Raw genomic sequence first — 22,770 nt, 5'->3', positions numbered from 1 at the left:
GTCTCGCATACCCAGTTCCAACAAATTTTGTTAGATAAAGCGATTTCATGATTGTGGTCTCTGGTTGGTAGATGATTATGCACTTGAGTTTCCAATAGGTAGGTTATGATTAAAGCAAAATATGACAACTTGTCCAATCAAAATAACTATTCCAATTAAAACATGTCTAAATGACACAAGTCTTACATAATACAAACTTGTTACATAAAAAATAATGAAAATAAGTAACATAATCACAACTCATTCTGCAGTCTTAATTCCAAGTGTTAGCATGAATTGTGCAGCTTTTGTAGAGTCATCTCCCTTTTCATTTGGTGAAGATGGTGGTAGACTTTGTTGAGGTGATGTAAGAACATTTGCATCAGATGACCTTGTTGGTACTGACATGCATGGGCTGCCAACTTCAACTTATTAGTACTAATTGTTGTCATGATGTTGCATCGGACTTCTTCCAACATTGTTAATATTGGTTTACACCTTGCGTGTATAATCTTTGAGTTGAAAACCTCGCAGTTATTGTCATAGATGTTATCCACCTTTGGCCATTCACTAAAGTATGCCTTAGTCCATGTTGATCTTGCACATTCTCATACAAGGTGCTTTAAGACTTTATCCTTCCATTGCTTACAGAAATTTGCCATAGATGTCACACACAAAACCTATGGTGTGCACCTAGCATCACTTCTTGCAAAGCTGGAACTAAACCTGCAATAAAATACGAAGTTCATTTTAGTCCTTAATAGAATAAAAATCATGCAATTTAGTCCCTAGCTGATTTATTATTCATGCAATTAATTCCCTGTCAATTCTAAGTAATGAGTAACTTCATTCTACGTAGATATTTACCCTCCTGGAAAGAACCTCTAGTGCTATATAAGCTGGAGTTCCAACAATTGATTTGGGTTGTGAATGAAGCAAAGACGACTAAACCACAAATAACAAACATTTAGAAATATAAAGGCTAAAGAACATATTATTAGAACATAGAAACTAGATGTTATTCAATTCAATACCTTAGGTGTAGGGCTTCCATCTAAGAGGGTATCTTCTAGCTTCAAATCTCTGTGGCATATTTGCTGCAAAAGAAGAGTAAAAGCATAAGTGAGATATCATGATTATGCCATGGCATGACAGTAATGGACACCAGAAATCAGCTACTGAAAGAAATATCTAGCCTAAACAATCAAAGGAGAAAATAAGTGAAATATGGCTACAATATTAATGGCACTAAAATCGAAAGAATGAGATAAACCAGAAAATTCAAAGATTAACCTCATCTTCACTGAACCTTCCAGAATTGCATATCCTCTCAAATAGCTCTCTTCCATGTGCATACTCCATTACTATTGCTAAATGAGTGGGGGTCAAAACCACCTGCAAAATGAAAGCCCCATTGAAATGTGATCAGATAACTAGTTATATAGAGTATTTAATACAAAGTGATCCAACAGGTAAGCAAATAAAGTCCTTGGCTCCTTAAAACGAATTATATTGAGGTGACGAAGAGACCTGTGGTTGATAATCTTGTGAGCCACATTCTCATCAATCTGAAAATGGAAGACACATGAAAAACTTAAAATCGAATGTAAAACTTAATTGTCTGCATTTATAGAGAAACAATTATCAAGAAAGTCAGCACTGATTAAGGAGAAAGAAAACAGCTAGGGTTCGTTGTCTCCAAAATATTGAACACTTATGGTTCGTCGTCCCTAAAATATTGAACAGTTAGGGTTCTTCATCCCCAAACCAAAAAAATGACTCAATGAATTAAGAAATTTTTTTTTTACCAAATTCTTCATCTGTTGACTCTTCTTTCACTGCAACAAACTTCAATCTTTATATATTTCACCCCCAAGCAGAACTAAGAACAAGAATTTGGGTGAAATTTTGCGTGGACTTAGGATAGGGTTCTTCGACAACAATGAGGAAATATGTGATTCAATTTGGGCAAAAAGGGCTTCAGTAAACGACATTGTTTCGCAATTATTTGTGCCACGCCAACTTCCAAAACGACGTCGTTGCTGCCAACTGTGATTCTGACATAGCACTTAACGTGACAGTTCAGCCTTCTGTGACGGTCTCTTAACGGGGTCTAACGTCAAGGACTAAAATGCATGACGGAGAAAGAAGTTGCGGACTAATGTGATATTTTAAATGTCTCAGGGACTAAAATGCTAGTTTAGTCATATATATATATATATATATATATATATATATATATATATATATATATATATATATGAGAATGAATGTTTAAATGTGCACTCAAGTGCAAAATGATGGAATGCGAATGGCATTTTAATGTGTGGTAATAATGTATGAGTATATATATATGTGCATGTGAATAAATATAGGAATGTTATGAGGGTATGACTGGATTGGCCCTGGGAAGAAGGAAGTTAAATTGTCGTCTTCTCGCTGTAGCGAGAGGTGTCTCGCTGTGGCGAGAAAGCGACAGTGGGGACTGCATTTCTGGGTGCAAACACGCTGTAGCGAGAGGGCGTCGCTGTAACAAGATTTTGTAGAAACCAGAATGCAATTGCGTCTAAGATTTTTGTTGTAGCGATAGAGGGTGTCGCTGCAGCGAGGGATGTCTCGCTGTAGCGAGAAGGCGTCGCTGTAGTGGAAGTGTCGCGATTTGAGGGATTTCAAAAGAGGGTTTAGAGATTTGAGAATCATTTTCTCAATTTCCCTCCTAGATTCCTTCAATTCTCTCGACCCCAAACCCTTTTATCACTGATTAATTGCTTCCAAAGTTGTTCGTGAGCGAGATTGGAGCTCGGATTCGTGTGGAGAATGCTTGGAGGTGAGTTTTAATGGTTAGGGTTCCATTCTTCATTCTCTTTCTCTGTTTTTGGGGTGATTTCTGGGTTCTCATGGAAATAACCCGTGTGTTTAGGCAGAAATCCGTGCGAGGAACGTTTTTGAGGCCGAATCCGTGAGTAGGTCTTCAATTCAAGGTAAGCGGGATTCTACCTTACTCTTTTGTGCGTGATTTGCTGTTATTTTGTCGAATATTGTGTTGTGGTTGAGTTAGAGAATAGGAAATTTATGAGGAATATAATGTGGACCACCTGCCGTAATACATGAATATTTTGTGTGTTTACCCGAAATGAAGAAATAGGGATTGTATGTAAATGTTGTGTGATAGAATTTGGGCTTGTATGTCGAACATTGTGAATGGGTATGGGCACTTGTGCCATATATTTCGAATGAATAATGTGAACCAATGTGGGCCTGAGGACTGTGTTATACAATAAATATGGGCTATGTGCCTAATAGTATAGAAGTAGGCTATGTGCCGTGTGTTATAAATGAAAGTGGGCCTCGTGCCGTGTATTATGAAATAATGAAAATAGGGCGGGTAATCGCTGGTATATAATAAAGAATGAAGCGGGTTGGCGCCGATATACAACAATGTGAATGGAGCGGGTTGCCGCCGGTGTACAACAATGTGAATGGGGCGAATAATCGCTGGTACGAAATACTGTGATGGGGCGTGCCAACGCCGGTGTAATATGTTATGTGTTATGAACATGAAATGTTGTGGGTACCATAAGTGCACCGATGTTTAGTTGAAATGAAATTATACTGGAATGCTGCTTGTGAGTATATTTTCATATACCTATCTAAGTATATTTAAAGTAGCTTGAAGGTGAGACTCTATAGTTGACTGTGTATTTTGGTAGTGTAGAGTACTCACCCTTACATTCATTTTCAGGTAATCAAGACGATCAGTATCAAACTCAGTGAAGGGACGGATTAACTGCTATAGGGCTTAGGATTATTTAATTGGAAACTGTTGTATTTGAACTAGCCTTGTGACAGTTATTTGATATAAACTTGTAACCCTCTCTCATTTTTGAAATATTTTATAGAATTTATTATTCGAGTTTGCGAAATTGTTATTTATTTGAAATTAAAGTTAAGGTGTTACATAATGGCTATTAGAATTGGGTTAAGATTAAGTCACTGCTCCTTGATCACATATGTGATTCAATTAATCAAATTAATCCCCCTGTACTAACAGGGGGATGAGACCTATTTATCTAGAATCTTACTGGTAATGAATTTTCTCTATGAAATTTGCTTACAATATTATCTCCCTCCTTTATCAGGATTAAATTATGCATTGTAATCTCTTTAACCTAGGTTGGTCCCCCTAAAATTAATGTTTTCTTGTGAAAAATTGTCCATGAAAGACTCCTTATTAATGATGAAAGATATAATCATGGCATGTCTAACTCTTTTGCTTATTCAAAGTGTAAAGTTGTTGTTGAAACTGTAATGCATGTTCTCAGGGACTACTAGTTTACCAGGCAGATTTGGAACCAGCTAATCCTCCCTAACAGTTGGCTTTTGTTTTTTAGTAAAAGATTGAGTAGCTGGCTTAAATTTAATCTATCCAAAGCCAACTTTCCCTTGCATCCTTATTAGAAGTTATTGTTTGGATTAACTGTGTGAAATCTATGAATTAATAGGAATAAGAAGACCTTTCAAAACTCCCCCGTAATAGTGAGTCTCTTTTCCAAAAATAAAATTAGATTTTGACTCTCTTTTTGTGATAGGACTAATCAAAAGGTGGGAGCTAGTTGGCAAGGAGCTGATTGCTTCACCAAATGACAACCCATTATGAGCTTGCAGCTAAAGTTAAATGTTGATGAAACTATTTCCTAAGCTGCTGAAACTGCTAGCTGTGGAGGTTTCATTAGACACAATTATGGAAGGTTCATTGTTGGTTTCTATAGAGCCTTGGATCTATGCTCTCTCGTAGTTGCAAAGCTCTAAAATCTCTGGCTTGTTATTTCTAAGAAGATCCAATTAATATGAATTGATTGTGATTCTAAGAAAGCTATCTCCTTAGTTGTTAACCTTTCCTATTATTAGTGAGATTAAGAAGTTACTAAAAAAATTTAAATTTATTAAATTTAACCATATTTTAAGACAAACTAATCAAAGTGTTAATTGGTTGGCTAAAATTGACTATAAATGTAGGTTACCATTTCTCTATTTTGAGGAGACTCCTCCTTCCTTAAATGTCTTTCTTAATATTAGACCTTTTAGGAATTTGGTCACCTAAATTTCTTTGTGTTTTTTTGGACTTTTAAGGCCCATTTAATAAAAAAAATATTAAATATCATTATTTTTACTAAAATTTTATTATCTATTAATTTTTATTACATGTCTTAAAACACATTAAAAGGATTGTTTACTTTTACTTTTTACTAATTAGATCCAGTGAGTTTCAATATCCACGATTGGGGAAGAAATAATAATAATAATAAAGAAAAAACATCATATCACTGGAAAGTGGAGTTCACAGTTTTTGTGGGCTTTTGGCTAGAGTTTAATTTGCGGAGAAAATTTTTCACGACTCACAATTCAAGCATTGAATGTGTTTATTACCTTATGGAGAGACATTTTGGCTGGATCCCCATGGTTCTAGCAGGAATTACAAAGTATCAAGAAGCTATGATGATACATAGCTCTTCTATATCATAACATAAGCTGACTACACTGCTAACTGGCAACAACATTGTTCCCTTTAAGTTAATTATTGGTTTGAAATATGAGAAGTAATGTCACACGAACTGAAATTTTGTTCTATCAGAGATTATTGCATCATGTTTTCAGCCTTGGAAAGTTAAAAAGATCAAGGAATTGATATATTGAAAATGGCAGCACCAATGGAAGGCTTGGAGGCAAATACATAAAGGTCAAGATCATTCTTGCTGATGTCACCCTTGTCGATCCTAGACTGATAGAAACGTTCCTGATATAGATTTAGAATCTATCATTAACTAAGCTTAGTCCAATGTCTAACTATGATTGTTAAGTAGAAAAAGCAAACCTTCAAATTATGGATAAATTGTGGAACGATGCTCTCTTTAACCAAAGCAACAGCACAACCACCCCATCCAGCTCCAGTAAGTCTTGCCCCAAGTGCACCATTTTGGCGACAAATTTTGATGAGCTCCTCCAACTCTGAACAACTGATTCCATGAACAAGGAAAAAAATATTTTGTTGTTTAAAATGAAGAAAATTAATAAGATGACATTGCACAAGAAACAATATTTAACCACTGATTTAAAGTTTGAAAAAGCTCACACAAACACCAAATCATGTCTATTAGCCCACACGTAATAAAAAATACATGATCTTCATAAACAAGAGAGACTGCATTCTGAAACTTAGTATTTGGTGTTAGTACCTGCATTCATACAAAACACTACAGCTATAATGACTCTCATTCATAAGGTCACCGATCTCCTTCAGCATCTCCTCCTCACTGAAAAATATAACGAATTGTTAAAATTTAATGAAATTGGAAATATATCTTACCAACAAAAGGACACATATATACAACTCAAAATTAGAAGAGTCCTCGAGATATTTTGATGAAATTACAGAGACATACAAATATCCGTATTATAGTTAAATCATGCTATATAGGGTGCGCATTAGAAGATATTTTGTTACTTTACTTCGGGAGATAATCACGTTCGTCTCTTCTCACTGAAATATTTGGAGATAATTACCTACTCTAATATACTTTAGGACACCCTTATGGAAATACACTTGGTGTGTAGCTAATTGAGTAGCTCTTGAAGTGTGTAAGATAAAAGGAAGTGAACTTAGCTCTTGCTTGAAAGTACGGATTGTAATCCAATAATTATTGTTTATTCTATTAATAATTAATTGCAATTAAACTCAATTCAATCTTTTTTTTAAAAAGATTGGGCAGAATACAATAATAAGATAATGTTTTGACAAAAATAATTATTGCTTTTTTATTTTATATATATATATATATTTTATATTAAATTTTTTATATTATTTTTCTATCATATTTTTATAGGTTTTTAGTTTTCAATAGAATATAATTTTTATTTATTATAAAAAATAATTATAACATAATATTAATAAAATAATTACATAATTGAATAATAATAATAATAGAATTAAAAATATAAAAAATATATTAATATAATATTATTATTTCATTTTTAAATTTTAATTTCTTTATTTTTTTATTATATTCTTTTTTTCAAGATTAATATTGACAACAATATCAAACAAATATAATCTAATTGTGAATAAATAAATTGATTTACTAAAGTCATATAGACATTTTTTACTTCATTAAACGGTGGTTCAATAGATTTTCTACAATATAAATAAGAAGCTTTTTTTTTTTTCTATTGAAAGAAAATTGATTAAAAAGTAAATTATAAATTAAATGAAATATATATATATATATATATATAATGTATAATGTAGTATGACAAATTCTAAAAGGAAATTGTTACAAAAAAAAAATTGATACAAGAGTTCAAATTAAACTTCTCATTAAATCATTAGTTAAAGTAAAATTTTGTAATCTATTTGGACTGATTTATTAGATTTTGATATGATCTATTTTTGCAAATATGCAAAAAAAAAACATTATTAAATTATATCCTAAAAAAAATGTATTAAAACTTTAGCTCATAAACATAAAAATACTATACGTATTTTTATTTTCTTTTTAAGAATTGGAAGAATTATTTTTGAAAGAAGATATTTTTTCTTTGATCTTTCCAAGAACTTCTACTTTACATAAGTTATAAATCGACTTTGGAATTTGAATATTCTTTTTAGCCACAATTTGATCTAATCAACCATTTATAAATAGTTATGATGCTTTGTAAATGAATTTATCAAAATTATCATTAAGTGAAGATAAATAAATGAATTTTATTTTTATTAGTATTTTATCTCAATAAAATTTTAAAATGGTCATGTAAAAAAAGTTAGGATTTGGGGTTTGAATATTTTATTTTCTTATAATCTTGTCCTAGAGAATTTATTTAGGTTATATGTATACACAAGGAAAGTTATGTGCAATGAAAAATTTAAGCACGGCTTAGGGAGATATCTTTTTCTTATTTTATTATTGTATTGAATTTGATTTAAAAAATAAATTATTTACTTCCACCAAATAGTTCTGTTTTTGAGTCTGGATAACCAATTTTTAATTAATATATCAAATAATTAATATATGAAAATTATATGTACATACTATAATGATATCTAGAAAACTCATTTTTTGAACAAATGAAATGGAATAAAAAGAAAAATCAGATAAATCTAGATGAATAAGAGTGTATTATGAATATTGGTATTGGTTGATAATGGTATGTAAGTCATGTTATACTAGTGAAAAGCAAGCTTTTAAATTATCTAGTTATAGAAAATTTGTGTGCTTGGGAGTTCTTTATGATTAAATGAACCAAGATTTTTACTATGGCTGCAATGACAGTCCTTATGAACTAATTATTCTAGATTTCTTACTTGGTGTAGCTTGTTACATGGCTTGAGAGTGGGAATGAGAACTTAATTTTCATCTTAAGCATGTGTCCTTATTATTGCATATTCAGCTCCCATTGCAGGACTACTACTATTTTCTTTTATTCGATTGATCAGGAAAGCTTTTTGAATGTATGTTTTTAGGAATTTCTGGTACTTTCAATTTTAAAATTGTATTTCTTGGGCATAATATTATTATGCATTCATTTCATATGTTAGGTATAGCAGCTGTATTCGACGGCTTCCTATTCATTGTTATACAAGATTCTTTGGTAACATATAGTTTGATAAGGAAAACCACAAAAAATGAATCTACTAACAAAAGTTACAAATTCGATCAAGACGAAGAAACCTAAATAATGTAGTTGTTCATAGTTATTTTAGCCAATTGATCTTTCAATATACAAGTTTCAACAATTTTGAACTTCACATTTCTTCCGGTTGCTTTGCCTATAATAGATATTTGGTTTAGCACTATGACTTTCAATTTAAATGGTTTCAATTTCAATCAATCCATCCTTAATAGTGAAGGTCGTGTAATTAATACTTAGACTAATTGGGCTAACCTTGGTATGGAAGTAATGCATGAATGTAATTCTCATAATATCCCTCTAAATCTAGCTACGATCAAAACTCCATCTATAAATGGATAAATTTAAATATGAAAAATTACAAGTTTTGAAAGTAAAGAGTAACATATACTCTCTTGATATTACTCTTTTTCTTTACTTTTATTAATAGTTTTAATATTTATAAATATTAATACATATATTCATTTTTTATTCACTTCAACATTCTTTAGTAATTTTGATATAGTAATTTTTTTTCTATAGTATACGAATAAGGGCAAATGTAGCCAAGTGTATCAAGGTACAATTCATTAAATGCACGGTTCAATTCCTATTGTTTGCCCATTAAAAAAATTAAAATAAAAAAAATAGACATAGAAAACAAACATTCAAAAGAATTTTTTTTTTATAATAAGCATGACAGTTACTACGATGACAAAGAATCAAATTATTCCTATATTTATTTCCTTATCTACTTCTTTCAAGTGCAAGATAATCTTAAGAAGTTGCGAATTTTTTCTACAAATTGGGGTCCTCCCTTCATCACTCCCACAGGGATAGTTTACAGGTTTTTATAACGACTCCTTTGACATTTACCTACCAACATTTAGATATTTAGATCTGGATCAACCCAAACTTTTTTAATTTACCCCAATATTTCCCACTTCTCTGGATGTTGCCAAGTAGTTTTTGGATATCAAACAAACCTCTCCAAAAGATAATTTTAATGCGGCCAATTTTTTCTCTTTTGCAATCAATTTTGCTATAGCACATGCTACTCTAACTAATTGTGCACCATTTCCAAGTGTGATTTCTATGTAATGTATGGTCATGCCTAAGGGCATATCGATTGAAGTATATTCTTCTTTTTTATTAATCAAAACCCTTTTCCTAAACTATACAAGCTTTTTTCAAAGCATATGATTTTCTTGATGTAGATGATGATATCTATAGAAATGGATCTTATATATATAGTAGAATTCTTATATATATCCCACAATCAAGTACCACATGAGAATATAGAGGATTCATATTATGATCTCTTATATCTGAAGTCTTTTTGTTTCTTCGTTTGACTTATGTTCTTCATGTAACATTCAGACTGAGTGGCTTTATAAAATTACATTTCTACTTTCACATGGTATGGGTAACATAGGAGACATCTCTATTTTTCTCCAGAGACGATGGGGAATATCAATACAATAACACAAACACAATAGGAGAGCAATAAGTAGTGGAAAAATATTCCTCCAAACTTGCAAAAATCAGTGAGGAGCACCAATAAAAATAGAGCAAAAATAGAATCACAAAATATAGGAGACAAACAATTGTTAATGTGAAAAAACCCCTCACAGTAAGGGTAAAAAATCAAGAGTCATCTAGACCAAAGAAATAATCCATTATGATCAATAAAAGGTACAAGAAAGTCTTCAATGAGTGTACAAATTGTGCTTACAAATAGTTAAAACAAACAAAGCACCAATGCTCAAAAACAAGAAGCAAGAAGATGAAAAAACTCAATTGCAGAGCACGAAATCGCAATATATGTTTCTCTCTCTCCAAATGTTTTCTCAATGATCCAACTAGACAAAATAAATATTCATGTGTTACAAACCTGATGTCAAAAATCAGCTTGATCCAACGGTGACGGAAGCCACAATTGCAAGCTGAAAAATAATGCTCTAGTGATGTGCGAAAAGAACAAGGGGTTTTCTTTCTCTTTTCTCTCTCAATGTTTTGCCATAGAAAATCTCTCTTTTTATACCCTATCTGACCCCTCTCCATAATTTTAGTGAGACATAGCAGACCAACATATGTGGCCTTTCTCCAGTTAGGAAAGAAGCCCAAAAATCTAACAATTCTCCTCCTTCACAACTATGTGAAGATAACCTATAAATTGATGATCTCACAATAAACTTCAAACTTTTGATAACACTTTAGTCATCATATCAGCACCATTATCATTTGTATGAACTTTGGCTAACTCCAACAACTTAGTATCCAAAACATCTCGTATTCAATGATACCTCACATACATATGTTTTGACCTAAAATAAAAAGTTGAATTCTTACCAAGATGAATAGCACTCTGATTATCCACAAATAGTATATACCTTTCTTGAACAAAATCAAGCTTCTACAAGAATTTCTTCACTCATAGCAACTCCTTACATGCTTTAGTCATGACAATAAATTCTACCTTTGTAGTTGACAAAGCTACACACATTTGTAACTTAGATTATCAAGTCACTACTCTTCCCTAAAAATTTTATCACATAACCCATGATGGACCTCCTGGAATCAATGTTTCTAGCCATATCTAAGAACCCCACCAAATTAGGCTTGTCACTACTGAAACAAAGTCCCAAGTCAATAGTACCACAAAGATACCTCGAAATCTACTTCACAACATTCCAATGCTCTTTACCTAAATTTGACATAAATCTACTAACTGTACCCATAGTATGTGCAATATCGATTTTGTACACACCATTGCATCTATCAAACTATCCACAACAGATGCATAAAAGACTCATTGCTTATCTAACTTCTCAACTGAATTTGATAGACTCTATTTAGAACTCAATTTAAAACGAGCTACAAGAGAAGTGCTCACCCTCTTTGCTTTTTCAACGTGGAATCTCTGCACACCTTTTCAATGTAGTGTTTTTGTGACAGCCATAACTTCTTTGTCATGTAAGATTCTTATTCCAAGAATATGTTTAGCAGCTCTTAAGTCCTTCATGGCAAATGACTCACCTAATTGCTTCTTTAACCTATCAATTCTGTAAATATTTTTTTCAACAATAAACATGTCAGCAACATACAATAACAGGATAATGAAGTCATCATTAGAAAATTTCTTGAAAAATAAAAAATGGTTAGAAGTAGTCTTCTTATAGGCATTGCTCACACATAACAGACTCAAACTTCTTGTACCACCAACTTGGAGTTTACTTCAAACCATATAGGCTATTTCTCAACCTATAGACACAGTCTTCCTTGCCTTCAGCAATAAAACCATCAGGTTGTTTCATGTAAATTTCTTCTTCCAAATCACCATGAAGAAAAGCAATCTTTACATCTATTTGCTCTACCTCCAAATCAAGAGTAGCAGTTAAACTCAATGCAGCTTTAATAGATGTTATTTTTACCATAGGTGAGAAGATCTCATTAAAATGAACACCCTTTCTTTAACCCTAGCCCTTAGAGAGATAGAGTTACTTCCACGCTTCACTCTATAGATCCACCTGTTATTCAAGACCTTCTTACCCTTAGGTAACTTCACCAAATCAAAAGTATGATTATCATGTAGGAACTTCATCTCCTCCTTCATTGCATCTAGCCACTTTTGCTTTTCATCACTCTCCATGGCTTCTTCAAAGTACTTAGGTTCTCCTCCATCTATAAGCATCACATACTCGTGGATTTCTTGTGTTAAACTTGAGGTGATTCAAGAACATCACCAAGATTTTCATCCTGTGACATCTCATTTTCCTCTTCACCATCATCATCATTAACAGAATTATTTACCCCATCTTCAAGTTGTTGGTCACCATCATATTGCACATCATTCTAAACATCATTATCTAGATTCTAAGGAGGTGTCTAAACTGGATGGATATCAATCATGTCATTGTCTTCCTTGGGTGTAAACTATAGTGTGAAATTGGTGTTCGTAACACCGACAGCGGAAAAGGAGAATTTATTTTGTACCAAAATATACCTGATCAAATGAAAAACTTTATAATGTGCACCTATTGATGATCTATCGAGTCATAAAATTTCTTCAACAGTGTGAAGACTCCATGTGTATCCACATCGAGATTAGTCCTCTTGCGTTAACTCTTTGACTATGAAACAATCATTAGCAGCAAAATATAATGAGAGGAAAAGAACTCTATTGATTCCTTTTTATTTTTCTAACAGCGTAACATTTTGCACTTTACTTAAAATATATAGTAATATATTTGTAGTAGTTTTACCAACCATTGACAACTGTTTTACCAACCCTTGGTGACGGTTTATCGACCCTAGTATATTTGTTTCATTATTTTATTGTTGTTAGTTTGTTTTTCCTCATTTTGTCAATAACTCGTTAACTAAGTCAATTGCTTGAACCAACAAATGTACTTTCAACAATTACATTTTAATATGTTATCAAACAACAAACTATATTATGTTGTTTTCTTATTATTAATGTTCTTGGTACTAGCAAAGAATATAATAATATTTCACTTCAAAAAGAAATATTATTTATTTAATAAAATGAATTCCAAAATCTTAATTATCAAATAATAAAATTCTTCTTTTGCAAAGATTAGAACACTTGTTAGTATGTGACTTCGTAGTTCAATACTAAGCCAGTCAAATCAAAAGAAATGACATTGTGAGGTAAAGTGAAGAGTTGCTATCCTGGTCCCTCAGGTCCAATAGGTGCACCTAATTGTCACTAGTTCAATTGAAACAGAAGTCACCAACATTCATAGGTGGAGGGAGCTGGATTGAAGTCTCTTTATTTAACTATGGTAATCATGTGGACGAGCTAAGAGAATTATTCAAATTACTCCCTTGGAAGTGTTGATGCACTTTCACATGGCCATAGGGTAATATCATTAGTATTGGATGCATCATTAGGTTATGCCAAGTCAAATCAGGTCCCTCTTTTTCTGTTATAGAAAGGAGATCCCTTCCCCCACTTTAAAAAATGATGAAGATGAAGTTTACTGGGCTGCAACTACTATGGATCCTTTAACTCCCAATCGGGTAGCCTTCCCAGGTCTTGCTGATTGTAGGTTGTGATGTGCCTCGAGATGGCCGTCTCTTGTCTCCCAGTCGGTGGGGAATCCATTCCCAGGTCATCACTTACATCTTATGGCCTGTCCTCTAGGCACTTTTTAAAGGCAGGGAGTGTGACAATGTACACGCTTTCCTTTACTCCACTCCATAGGCCTTCTCATCAATTGCAGGGTTTGGTAGCCCGAAATTGACTTGGCTTCACCAAAAGGCCTTATCTCTAAAAGCCTGGCTCGCGAGGCGTTCCTCTCGCAATAGCGTTCCAAACCTCACTTCACTCTTGTGACATACGATTTCCCTTCCTCATGCTATCTTTCCCCTCTCTTTATGAGTAAGTCAATGTACTAGTAATAATCTGAGTAGTAGCTCAACAACTACCAAGTGGGCATAAAGCCCCTCAATAGTAGTTGTCAAGGCACCTTCTACTCCTAGGCTCGCACAGGCTCAAGTATAAAGCCCAAATGTGTGTAAGGTAAGTGTTAGTGATGTGTGTGCATGAAGCATACAAGTCTTTACCCTATTAACTATCCATCTAACACGGACTAACAAATTCAAAAAATATACAAGAGTTATTTATCTTAAGATTCACAATATAGCAAGAGAAATAATAGTAACAAAATATTTACAAAAATAAACTAAACAATAAATAAAATAAAAGGAATATACAAACAAACTGAGGAGTGAAATAAATATAAAAAAAAGTTAAAAATATTGCACAATCAATTAGGTTAAGCTTGACTCTCAATCATGTCCCTAGTGGAGTTGTCATCTGTCGCAACCGGGGTCACAACGGGACGGTGATAAAAGGAGTCACTACTAAAGCTTATTTAAGAAAACATTGAAAAAGACTTTTTTAAATAAAATCTTCGAAACTAAATTTAAGCTCAAGAGTCATTTACGTGAAGAAAAGGTAATAACACTGTACGAAGTTCATTTATTAAAACGGTTACTATTCCAATTAATTATGAAAAAATTATTTTACTTTAAAATATTTATTTCACTCTAAATGAAAACCATTAACATTCTTCTTATTATTTTCAAATTTGTCATTATTTTTTAACCTTATTTCTAATTTTTACAATTTTTTTTAGGTTTTAATTTTATATTTTTTATAAAGAAATAAAATTAAAAATTTGAATTAAAGGAATGAATTATTTATAAAAATGCTATTTTTTTTAAATAAATTTAAATAAGATCTAACTTGATTTTTTTCTTTTTTTTAAGTAAAAATTCATTTTTATATATTTTTTTTAAATAAAGAACTGAAAAAATTAATTAGAATTAAGAAATGGATTATTTATAAAATATTATTCATTTTTTATTTTCATATTAAATAAATTTAAATAAAATCTAACTTATTTTTTTATTTTTCTTTAGCTAAATTTTTTTTTATATTTTTTATTTTTAACTAAAAAATTATAATTAAAAAAATTAATTTGAATTGAGATAAAAGATTATTTATAGAATACTATTTTTTTATTTTTGTATAAGAGAAAACAACCTTAAAACATTTTATTTTGATATTTTTTATTTAACTTTTTATTAAAATAAACACAATAATTTTATTTATTTTTTAGAATTACTTTGAATTACTCTTAGTTTAAAACTTTCTAAAAAATAATTTAGACCTGAAAGAAAATTTGAAAAATTTTTGAACTTGATGGGTCAAGTTCCTGCTCCTATGTATCTTTCGTATGCAACGAAAGAATCAAAGCTGTCACGTAGTTCTTTTTTTGAAAATTGTATTTTAGACTTTTTTTGAAAATTGTATTTTGGATAAGTTTCAAATATTTTCTTTCTCTTTTTTTTGTTAAAAACTTGATTTTTTTTTATTGTTATTTCTTAAGTAAATCCACTCCTACACAGGATTTAAGTTAGCACATGGCTACTCAATAAATCTTACGATCCAAACAACGTTGAAGATGGATCCACCACTCTATCAAAATTGTTTAACCATTGCATGAATTTAAAGTATTTTCTAATATTAATTTTTATCTTTTAAGAAATAAATCCATCCGTTTTGTTTAGAACACAAAAAAAAAAAACATAATATATCTTGGTAGAAAAAATGAAAAAAAAATAATTTTAGCATTAAGAAAGTATGAGTTTTTAAGATTTGCAAAAAGATGTTTTTTAAGATTAGAAAAGGTTAGCTTTTTTTCAAGGTTTGCAAATAGAACTTTTAAGGTTAAAAGAACATTAAGGTTTTTAATTTTGAAGAAAAAAAAAAAAAAGGATTTATCATTGAAAACATGTTTTTAGAAAAAAATCATATTCTTTAGGGTTTTGCAAAATGATTGATTTTTGGAGTAGAAACAATTAGGCTTTTAGTGTTTTTTTTTTTTTACAAAATGAACAAATTTTCCATGTTAGAAAAAAAAATTAGGATTTGCAAAAAAGAAAATTTTAGAGTTAAAAAGAAAATTAGAAATTTTGTAGGTTTATAAGAAAAGGAAAAGTTTTTAGGTTAGATAAACTAGAGTTTGCAAAAGGAAAAAAATTTAATACAGACACAAGAGAAAATATATAAAGATAGGATGAGTAAAAGAAAAAATAACAACAAAAAAAAAAGAAAATAATAATTCTTACCGAAAGATAAAGAGAAGTGAATTCTATTTTTGTTAACTCATCTGTGATGACTCAGAATTTTTTAGTAGATTTTTCCTTCAACCTTTTAGATATGTTCTTTCTAATTGATTTATAAGACTATGTTTTTACCTCTCAATTAATTTCTTTTTAGCTCTTTCCTCTTTCTCTTCGTTTCTCAAGCTCTCTCTCTCCTGAATCTCCTCTTTCTCTTCGTTTTTTAAGCTCTCTCGCTTGAATTATCTCTCTTTTTCTCTCTGTGCTCTCAAAGTGTCCTCATAAAAAATAAAAAGTATTCACCTAAAAGTCTCCGTCTTTGAAAACTTAAGCTTCCTATTTATAGGCATTTTTTAAAATCCTAAATTTTAATAAAGGCTCTCTTATTTTTCAATGACCAGTAATTAGTTTTTTTTCTTTCTCATCCATTCTCTTAAAAATCTACTAACTACTTTGACTATTTCAAAATCTGATTTTATATTTAAAAATTGAAAATTTAAATTAGTCTTTTATCTATTTTCTTGACCTCTTTAAAATATCAAATTATTATATATAATTTTTTAAAAAAAATTATTTTTAAAAGGGACCAGATTAATACCCGTATAACTTCACTAAAATTTCACAAGCAAGATATTGTGGGCAACATTTTGTCATCAGCTTGTGTCTTCAATCTACAAGTTGAAAAAAATAGAAATAGCAGGCACCAAATAAGATAATGTGGGCAACATTTTGTCGTCAGCTTGTGTCTTCAATCAACGAATACTTTAAACTTTTCTTGGGCTAAGTATATGCCGCAAGACAGAGTCATTCCAGAAAAGTGTTGAACGATAATTAAACAAAAAAATTGAAAGAGAATACATAAATTTGTATAGCTACCAATATAAACACTCACCTTAGTTTTGATGATACAATATCCTTGAAAGCATGTACCCTCTGGGCTTCAGAATACACATGGCGAGCTCTCTAAATATTATGGCGTGAAATTAAATATCAGATAAACGGTAAAAACTAAATGATGATAGGTTTACAACGACTGTGAAATTATTTCCATAATGTGATTGAGAAGTTAAAGAAAAAAATTGGATATTTTCCAACTGCAGAAGGTTACAGAATGACTTCTAGATAATTATTGGATCCAGAGTATTAAACATGACCACATCAGTATTATAAAATGAATACTGTTTAAAACCGAAAGTTGATGAAGATAGCTCAAAAAAGACAATATATTTATAACTTAACATGGCTACTTAATTATACCATTAAGGTTAAAGTAACTAAGCTAATAGGATGTATAAATAGTACCTGATGTAGCTTGTAGTGCTCGGCAACTTTTATGACATTCAAATAAATTGGATTAGTGCTAAAAATTGAGGTGAGCTTTTCCTCAGTAATTTTCTCAATTTCCTCAGCTGTGTATGGTTCTTCTTTCAAAAATTCCTGTAGAAAAAGGAGATATTTTATTTAAACAAGGAAGGATTACAATATGGTGAATGGGAATATAACACAAAATTAGAAATTTAAAAAGATAAAACATGAATGATACAACAAAAGGTAGATTACCTTGACAGCAAGGACAGGATCAGAAGATTTATGACTACTTGCAAATGATGAGCATAGCCCTTCCACATCAGAGAGTGTTTTAACTTTGAAACTTGCCTCTTGTGGTTTCATTCCTAGCTTTATACCCAAAACAATCTAAAAAAATTTATGATAATACATTGAAAGATAAAATATATAGATGAAAAACTGCATTTGTGCAGATCTGTGAAACAAAAGAGTACGGGGTGTACATAGACAAACACAGCACACAATAATTGCCCTTTTCCGCATTAACATTAATAGACCAAAAGCAACTAAAATCAACACATTTCACTTTTGTTCTTCAAATTTAATAACATATATAACTACTGAAAAGTTTCAAATTATGATCTACGAAAAAACAAGTCAAACTCTACCAGTCTACCTATCCATCAAGTTAGATGCATAATCTTGTATAATAGGTTAAACAAGTATTATGAATTAAGAATCGTGTTTAACAATTGTCAAACATGAATAGCATGAGTTTTCTGTATAATCAATTAATTTTATTCTATACATATTTGAACAAATTAATGAAGCCCAACATTAATTTCTCCTTTTTTTTATTTATAAAGGACTATATGTTTACTTTTTTGTTATTATTTTTATCAAATGCCTAGAGTAGCAGAATAGGGGCAGTATATCAAGTAAATGCAACAGAAGAGAAAGGTGGTCAGCAAGTGATTGGATCTGCATCCCACCCTCAGCCTCCATCTGTGGCAACACCATAGTTCAAATTGCGCTAAGGGGTATACGTATTTGAAATTAAAAATATACAATCTTAAGTGTAAAAGTACTTACTGATGCCAAATGGCACTCAAAAACCCTATTATTATAATTTGTAGCGGCAGTGACAGCCTTTTGAGACTCGGCCAAAGAATGAGCTATCACAAATGTCCCAGCAGCTGGAAGTTGGACATCTGATGCACGGATAGGGTTAAAATCAATCAGCTCAGCACACCCAGCTTTGGCCATGACAGAGATTGCCTATGAAAAAACAGGAGAATAATACAAGTCTTGATACAAGGTCAGAAGTTCAAAGTGCAAGATATATATTTTGCAGGCTTATCTAAAGTACAAAATAGATAAAATAATATGAAATTCAAAACCATTTAAATCTATTTTTAAGAAAAGCTATCATAAACACTGGATGGAAGCAGAGTAATGTAACAGCCTTCAACTGTGATTTGAAGCCTATAAAAATTTTCAAATTCAGTTCTGATATAAAGGACTTGTTAGTAAACAGCGAAGAAATTAATGAAATAAAAAATTAACATAAATACAACTTAATATGTTACTATCTAAAGATTGGTTCTAAAAAGTATTCGATATTCTTCTTAAGAGCTTATGTTTCAAAACACACTTCATTATGATAATAAACAGAAAGCAAAGCCTAAGTTGAATCTCCTTATCATAGCTTTACTCTGAATAACAGATCGGTAAAACTACAAATACATTCAAAATACACACTTCATTATGATAATAAACAGAAAGCAAAGCCTAAGTCGAATCTCCTTATCATAGCTTTACTCCGAATAATACGTTATCTGTTAGTTAAAAATTATCAAGTCAATGTGTGCCAATTTGCAAAAAGCTAATATAAAAGCAGTTACCACTGTCATCGTTGTGATTGGGATGAAAATCCATGCCAGGACAGTTTATTTAGACAATTTTTTATCATATTACAATAGAACATTTCTGAAAATAAAGATCTGTACAACCTGATCCATTCCTCCAGATTGTGTTCCAATATATCTTTCACATTCACACGTAAGTTCTGCAATTTCTTTCTGTAAACACCCAACAACATATGAATACAAGAACATGAAATGTAAATAATTTAAAGAAAATAATAAAAGGCATCCAATAACCCTGTGCTCATTTGTAATCACTTCATGCAAAAGGTATTTGCATCTCAGATAATGGACAGGCTATTGACAAAACTAAATTTGACAATTACATAAAGCATTAGATATTTAACTTGTGTTGAAAACATTAATTTCAACTGTCACAGATAGTTTAAAATAGAGATCGTTAAATGAAAAACAAATGAAATTTCAGTAATATGATCCTATCAGTGGTGATGCTAATATAAGATTAAGATATAATATTGGCTTACAAGTAAAAAGTTCATGTGTCATGTGTGTTAGCTGAATGCTGATCACGTCAAAATTCATTGGCACTGTCATATATGAGAGATATCCAACTAAAATACTTGAAAAACAATTATCTCCAGGATTAAATCAAAAACATTTCATAATGTCACAATTTAGCCTGATTGACCATGCCGTTTCCATTCATGTTATTTAAAACAAACTACATAGTACATTCCAGCATAGAGGGAATACCTTAGGGAAGTTCAAACCAAAAGCGGCCATAACAGCAATTGTTGAAGAACAAACAAAAGCGGTAGAGCTTGATAGTCCCGACCCTTCATAAAAAGCAAATATTGTTCATTGGGATTTTACTCCATTAACAAATAAAAGACACGGTTCTATCATCTCTGACAAAGTATCAAAGATAGTGTAATCATCAACCAAGTTTGGTCAGTTAGCCAAACACACCAGTCAGAACTGTTCCATCAACAAGAACATCAAGCCCAACTGGTTGACCAACATCCAATCCTTTCAATTTTACGTAGTCATAAAATCCTTTGTACCTGAAATGACATACTGTCAATGTTATAAGAAATTACAGAAAAAGCAAAACATTTTTCTAGTAAGTATCACTGAAAAATCGTGTACAAAAGATGACGGTCAACATTGATCACTCATGGTCATTGCTGTAACATATCATTTTGCTTTGCAATCCACAAAAGACATATATTATTAAAGTAAGTTATAAGCATTTTTTATTTAATTTAGAGAATTACACCAAGCACTTAACATTTAGTGTGTCAGACCCTGTTTGGTTAAGACACTAAAATAGTTATTATTTGAATAAAGCTTATTAATATATAAGTGTACTGTCATATGTCCAGTCTAAAACAAGCTGTCTAGCATTTGGATAACACTCGAGAAATGACCATGCAAAAATTAAATTTCAGCAATCTATTAACCTTTTAGGCAGATAGAAAAATATCCAATCCTAAGCTAATTTTTAGGTTTGGAAAAGGCTTGTTAGTCAAGTAATACACCAAATTAGTTTCTGAAATAATAATTACCCATCAACTAATTCCATAAAATATCAAATTAGCAAACATTGGTCATTTTTTGTTATTATTTTGTAATTTAGGGAATAAATAATTGTCTTTTGGAAATTATAGAGATTAAAGTAACTTTTTTATAATTTTAAAGACTAATTTGATTGATAAATATAATTTTAGGGATTAATTTAATATCTCACTCAGTTATTTAAAAAGTTGGGTCTAAAGTCTAAACAGCTAATACAGGCTTCAGAAGCTGTTTTAAGAAACTCATCCAATCACAGTCCAATGTTTTTGCTCTCGAAATGTAACTACGCAAAAGTACCTATTCTTCTTCCAAATTGGGTCTAAATAAAAAACAATTTGCATTCTATCAACCAACTTGTAACTCACCCACAAATAAAATAATGGCCCCATTCGTGATTCTTCAAGTCCAATACCTACAAGAACATCAAAAGCTAGCTCCAAATATTATGAAGAAAAAAAAAAGGGGGGATGGAATAGTCCCAATTAAGGCTTCCTTATTAATTTTCATTCTCACAAATTTTTAAAAATTTAAAAAGATCCATACTGCCGTTTACTACTAATAATAATAATTAATATTAATGTGACATATTAAATACATATTATGTCAATATTAAACAATTTAATAAAAAGAATTAGAAACAAAAATCAGATTAACCTATATTTATAAGGAATAATAAAATAACAATAAAATCATATTTTATTAGCATGCTAAACCTGATTAGGATCAGCAGGATAAGTGCACATGGGATATTTGTGATGGTTGGTGTTAGCAATCCTTAGAATGTTTTGGTTTGGGACTTTGCGAAGGGCAACGATGGTGTCTTGGCGAATGGCCATAGGCAAGACGGAATAGCCCTCGTAGTCGATATGCTCACCGATCAAGTTCACTCTTCCCGGTGACCGACCAATCACCTCGGGAGGGTGACCGAACAGCTCCGCAAATTTGCACCGCAAGCCATCGTAACGACGCCGTTCTACTTCCAGCTGAGACCCTTCGCCGTACACTGCGTCCAGCGCCTCGTAAATTGGGACAGGGAGGTCCTCGTGCTTTGCCATTTTTCTAATTGTTGAGAACGGGTACAGTAGCGGAGTGTCCATTATAAATGTGTAGCCTTTGTACTTATTTTTAGTTATTGAAAATAAATGTAAATATTCAATAAATTTATATTTTTTATATGATAATTTTTATTAATAGTATTTTTTTAAAACAATGTGCTCAAGAATGGAATAAAATTTTTTTAAAAACATCTAGGATTGAAGAAAATAATTGTGAAAAGTATTCTTCAACGTAGAATAAATTACCATGGATGTGAAAGTGATTTTGCAAATGAGACCAATTATTGCTACAATCAATTATTTTGAAAGCGTAGATAATTAGAAGGTAAACACTCGGTGCATTGTAGTCAAGAAAGCATTTTTTATAATTTTTTAATAAAAATACACATTTTCAACAAATTATAATTAAATTAATTTTAATAACGTGCAATTGAAATGAATGAAGTTAGCGTAACTTAAAACTAGAAACAGAGAGATTATCTTGGCAAGAACGATAAAACGAAAGATAAAATATCTTCACAATAAGAACAAGATCAGAAGATTTATGACGACTTGCAAATGATAACCATGATCCAGTCGTTTCATTCCTAGTTTTATACCCAAAACAATGTGGAACAGTTTACAGGAACACACTGCAATGTCTCCTCCTATTGGAAAGTGTCAGC

At 31.2% G+C, this 22,770-nt stretch overlaps 1 protein-coding gene and 1 pseudogene across 1 annotated transcript; both read right to left on the bottom strand.

The window, feature by feature from the left end:
• Positions 1 to 699: 699 nt before the first annotated feature.
• On the bottom strand, positions 700 to 1,799 carry LOC113862394 (annotated as a pseudogene).
• Positions 1,800 to 5,482: 3,683 nt separating this feature from the next.
• On the bottom strand, positions 5,483 to 22,121 carry LOC113861828 (galactokinase-like). The gene is made up of 12 exons (XM_027494880.1): positions 21,764 to 22,121; positions 21,416 to 21,462; positions 20,442 to 20,536; positions 20,226 to 20,308; positions 19,599 to 19,667; positions 18,679 to 18,864; positions 17,860 to 17,994; positions 17,602 to 17,736; positions 17,192 to 17,262; positions 6,213 to 6,290; positions 5,852 to 5,993; positions 5,483 to 5,773 (listed from the first exon to the last, which is right to left on the bottom strand). Exons 1-12 carry the CDS (start codon positions 22,103 to 22,105, stop codon positions 5,654 to 5,656), a joined length of 1,503 nt encoding a protein of 500 aa, XP_027350681.1. The 5' UTR covers positions 22,106 to 22,121; the 3' UTR covers positions 5,483 to 5,653.
• Between the last annotated feature and the right edge of the window lie 649 nt (positions 22,122 to 22,770).

This window comes from Abrus precatorius, unplaced genomic scaffold (assembly GCF_003935025.1).
Source record: "Abrus precatorius isolate BTA unplaced genomic scaffold, Abrus_2018 Scaffold3, whole genome shotgun sequence".
Taxonomy (NCBI): domain Eukaryota; kingdom Viridiplantae; phylum Streptophyta; class Magnoliopsida; order Fabales; family Fabaceae; genus Abrus; species Abrus precatorius.
Note: the sequence above shows the minus strand (reverse complement) of the source record. Positions and strands in the feature narration are given on the sequence as shown.

Bases quoted from the DNA above. Each gene is read 5' to 3' on its own strand.
- LOC113861828 (XM_027494880.1), bottom strand. From the start codon at position 22,105: ATGGCAAAGCACGAGGACCTCCCTGTCCCAATTTACGAGGCGCTGGAC. The intron at 20,537-21,415 runs GTGAGTTACAAG...ATGTCATTTCAG, and splicing joins GGCCATTATTTTATTTGTGG to GTACAAAGGATTTTATGACT. The intron at 19,668-20,225 runs GTATTCCCTCTA...GGGTGTTTACAG, and splicing joins TTGGTTTGAACTTCCCTAAG to AAAGAAATTGCAGAACTTAC.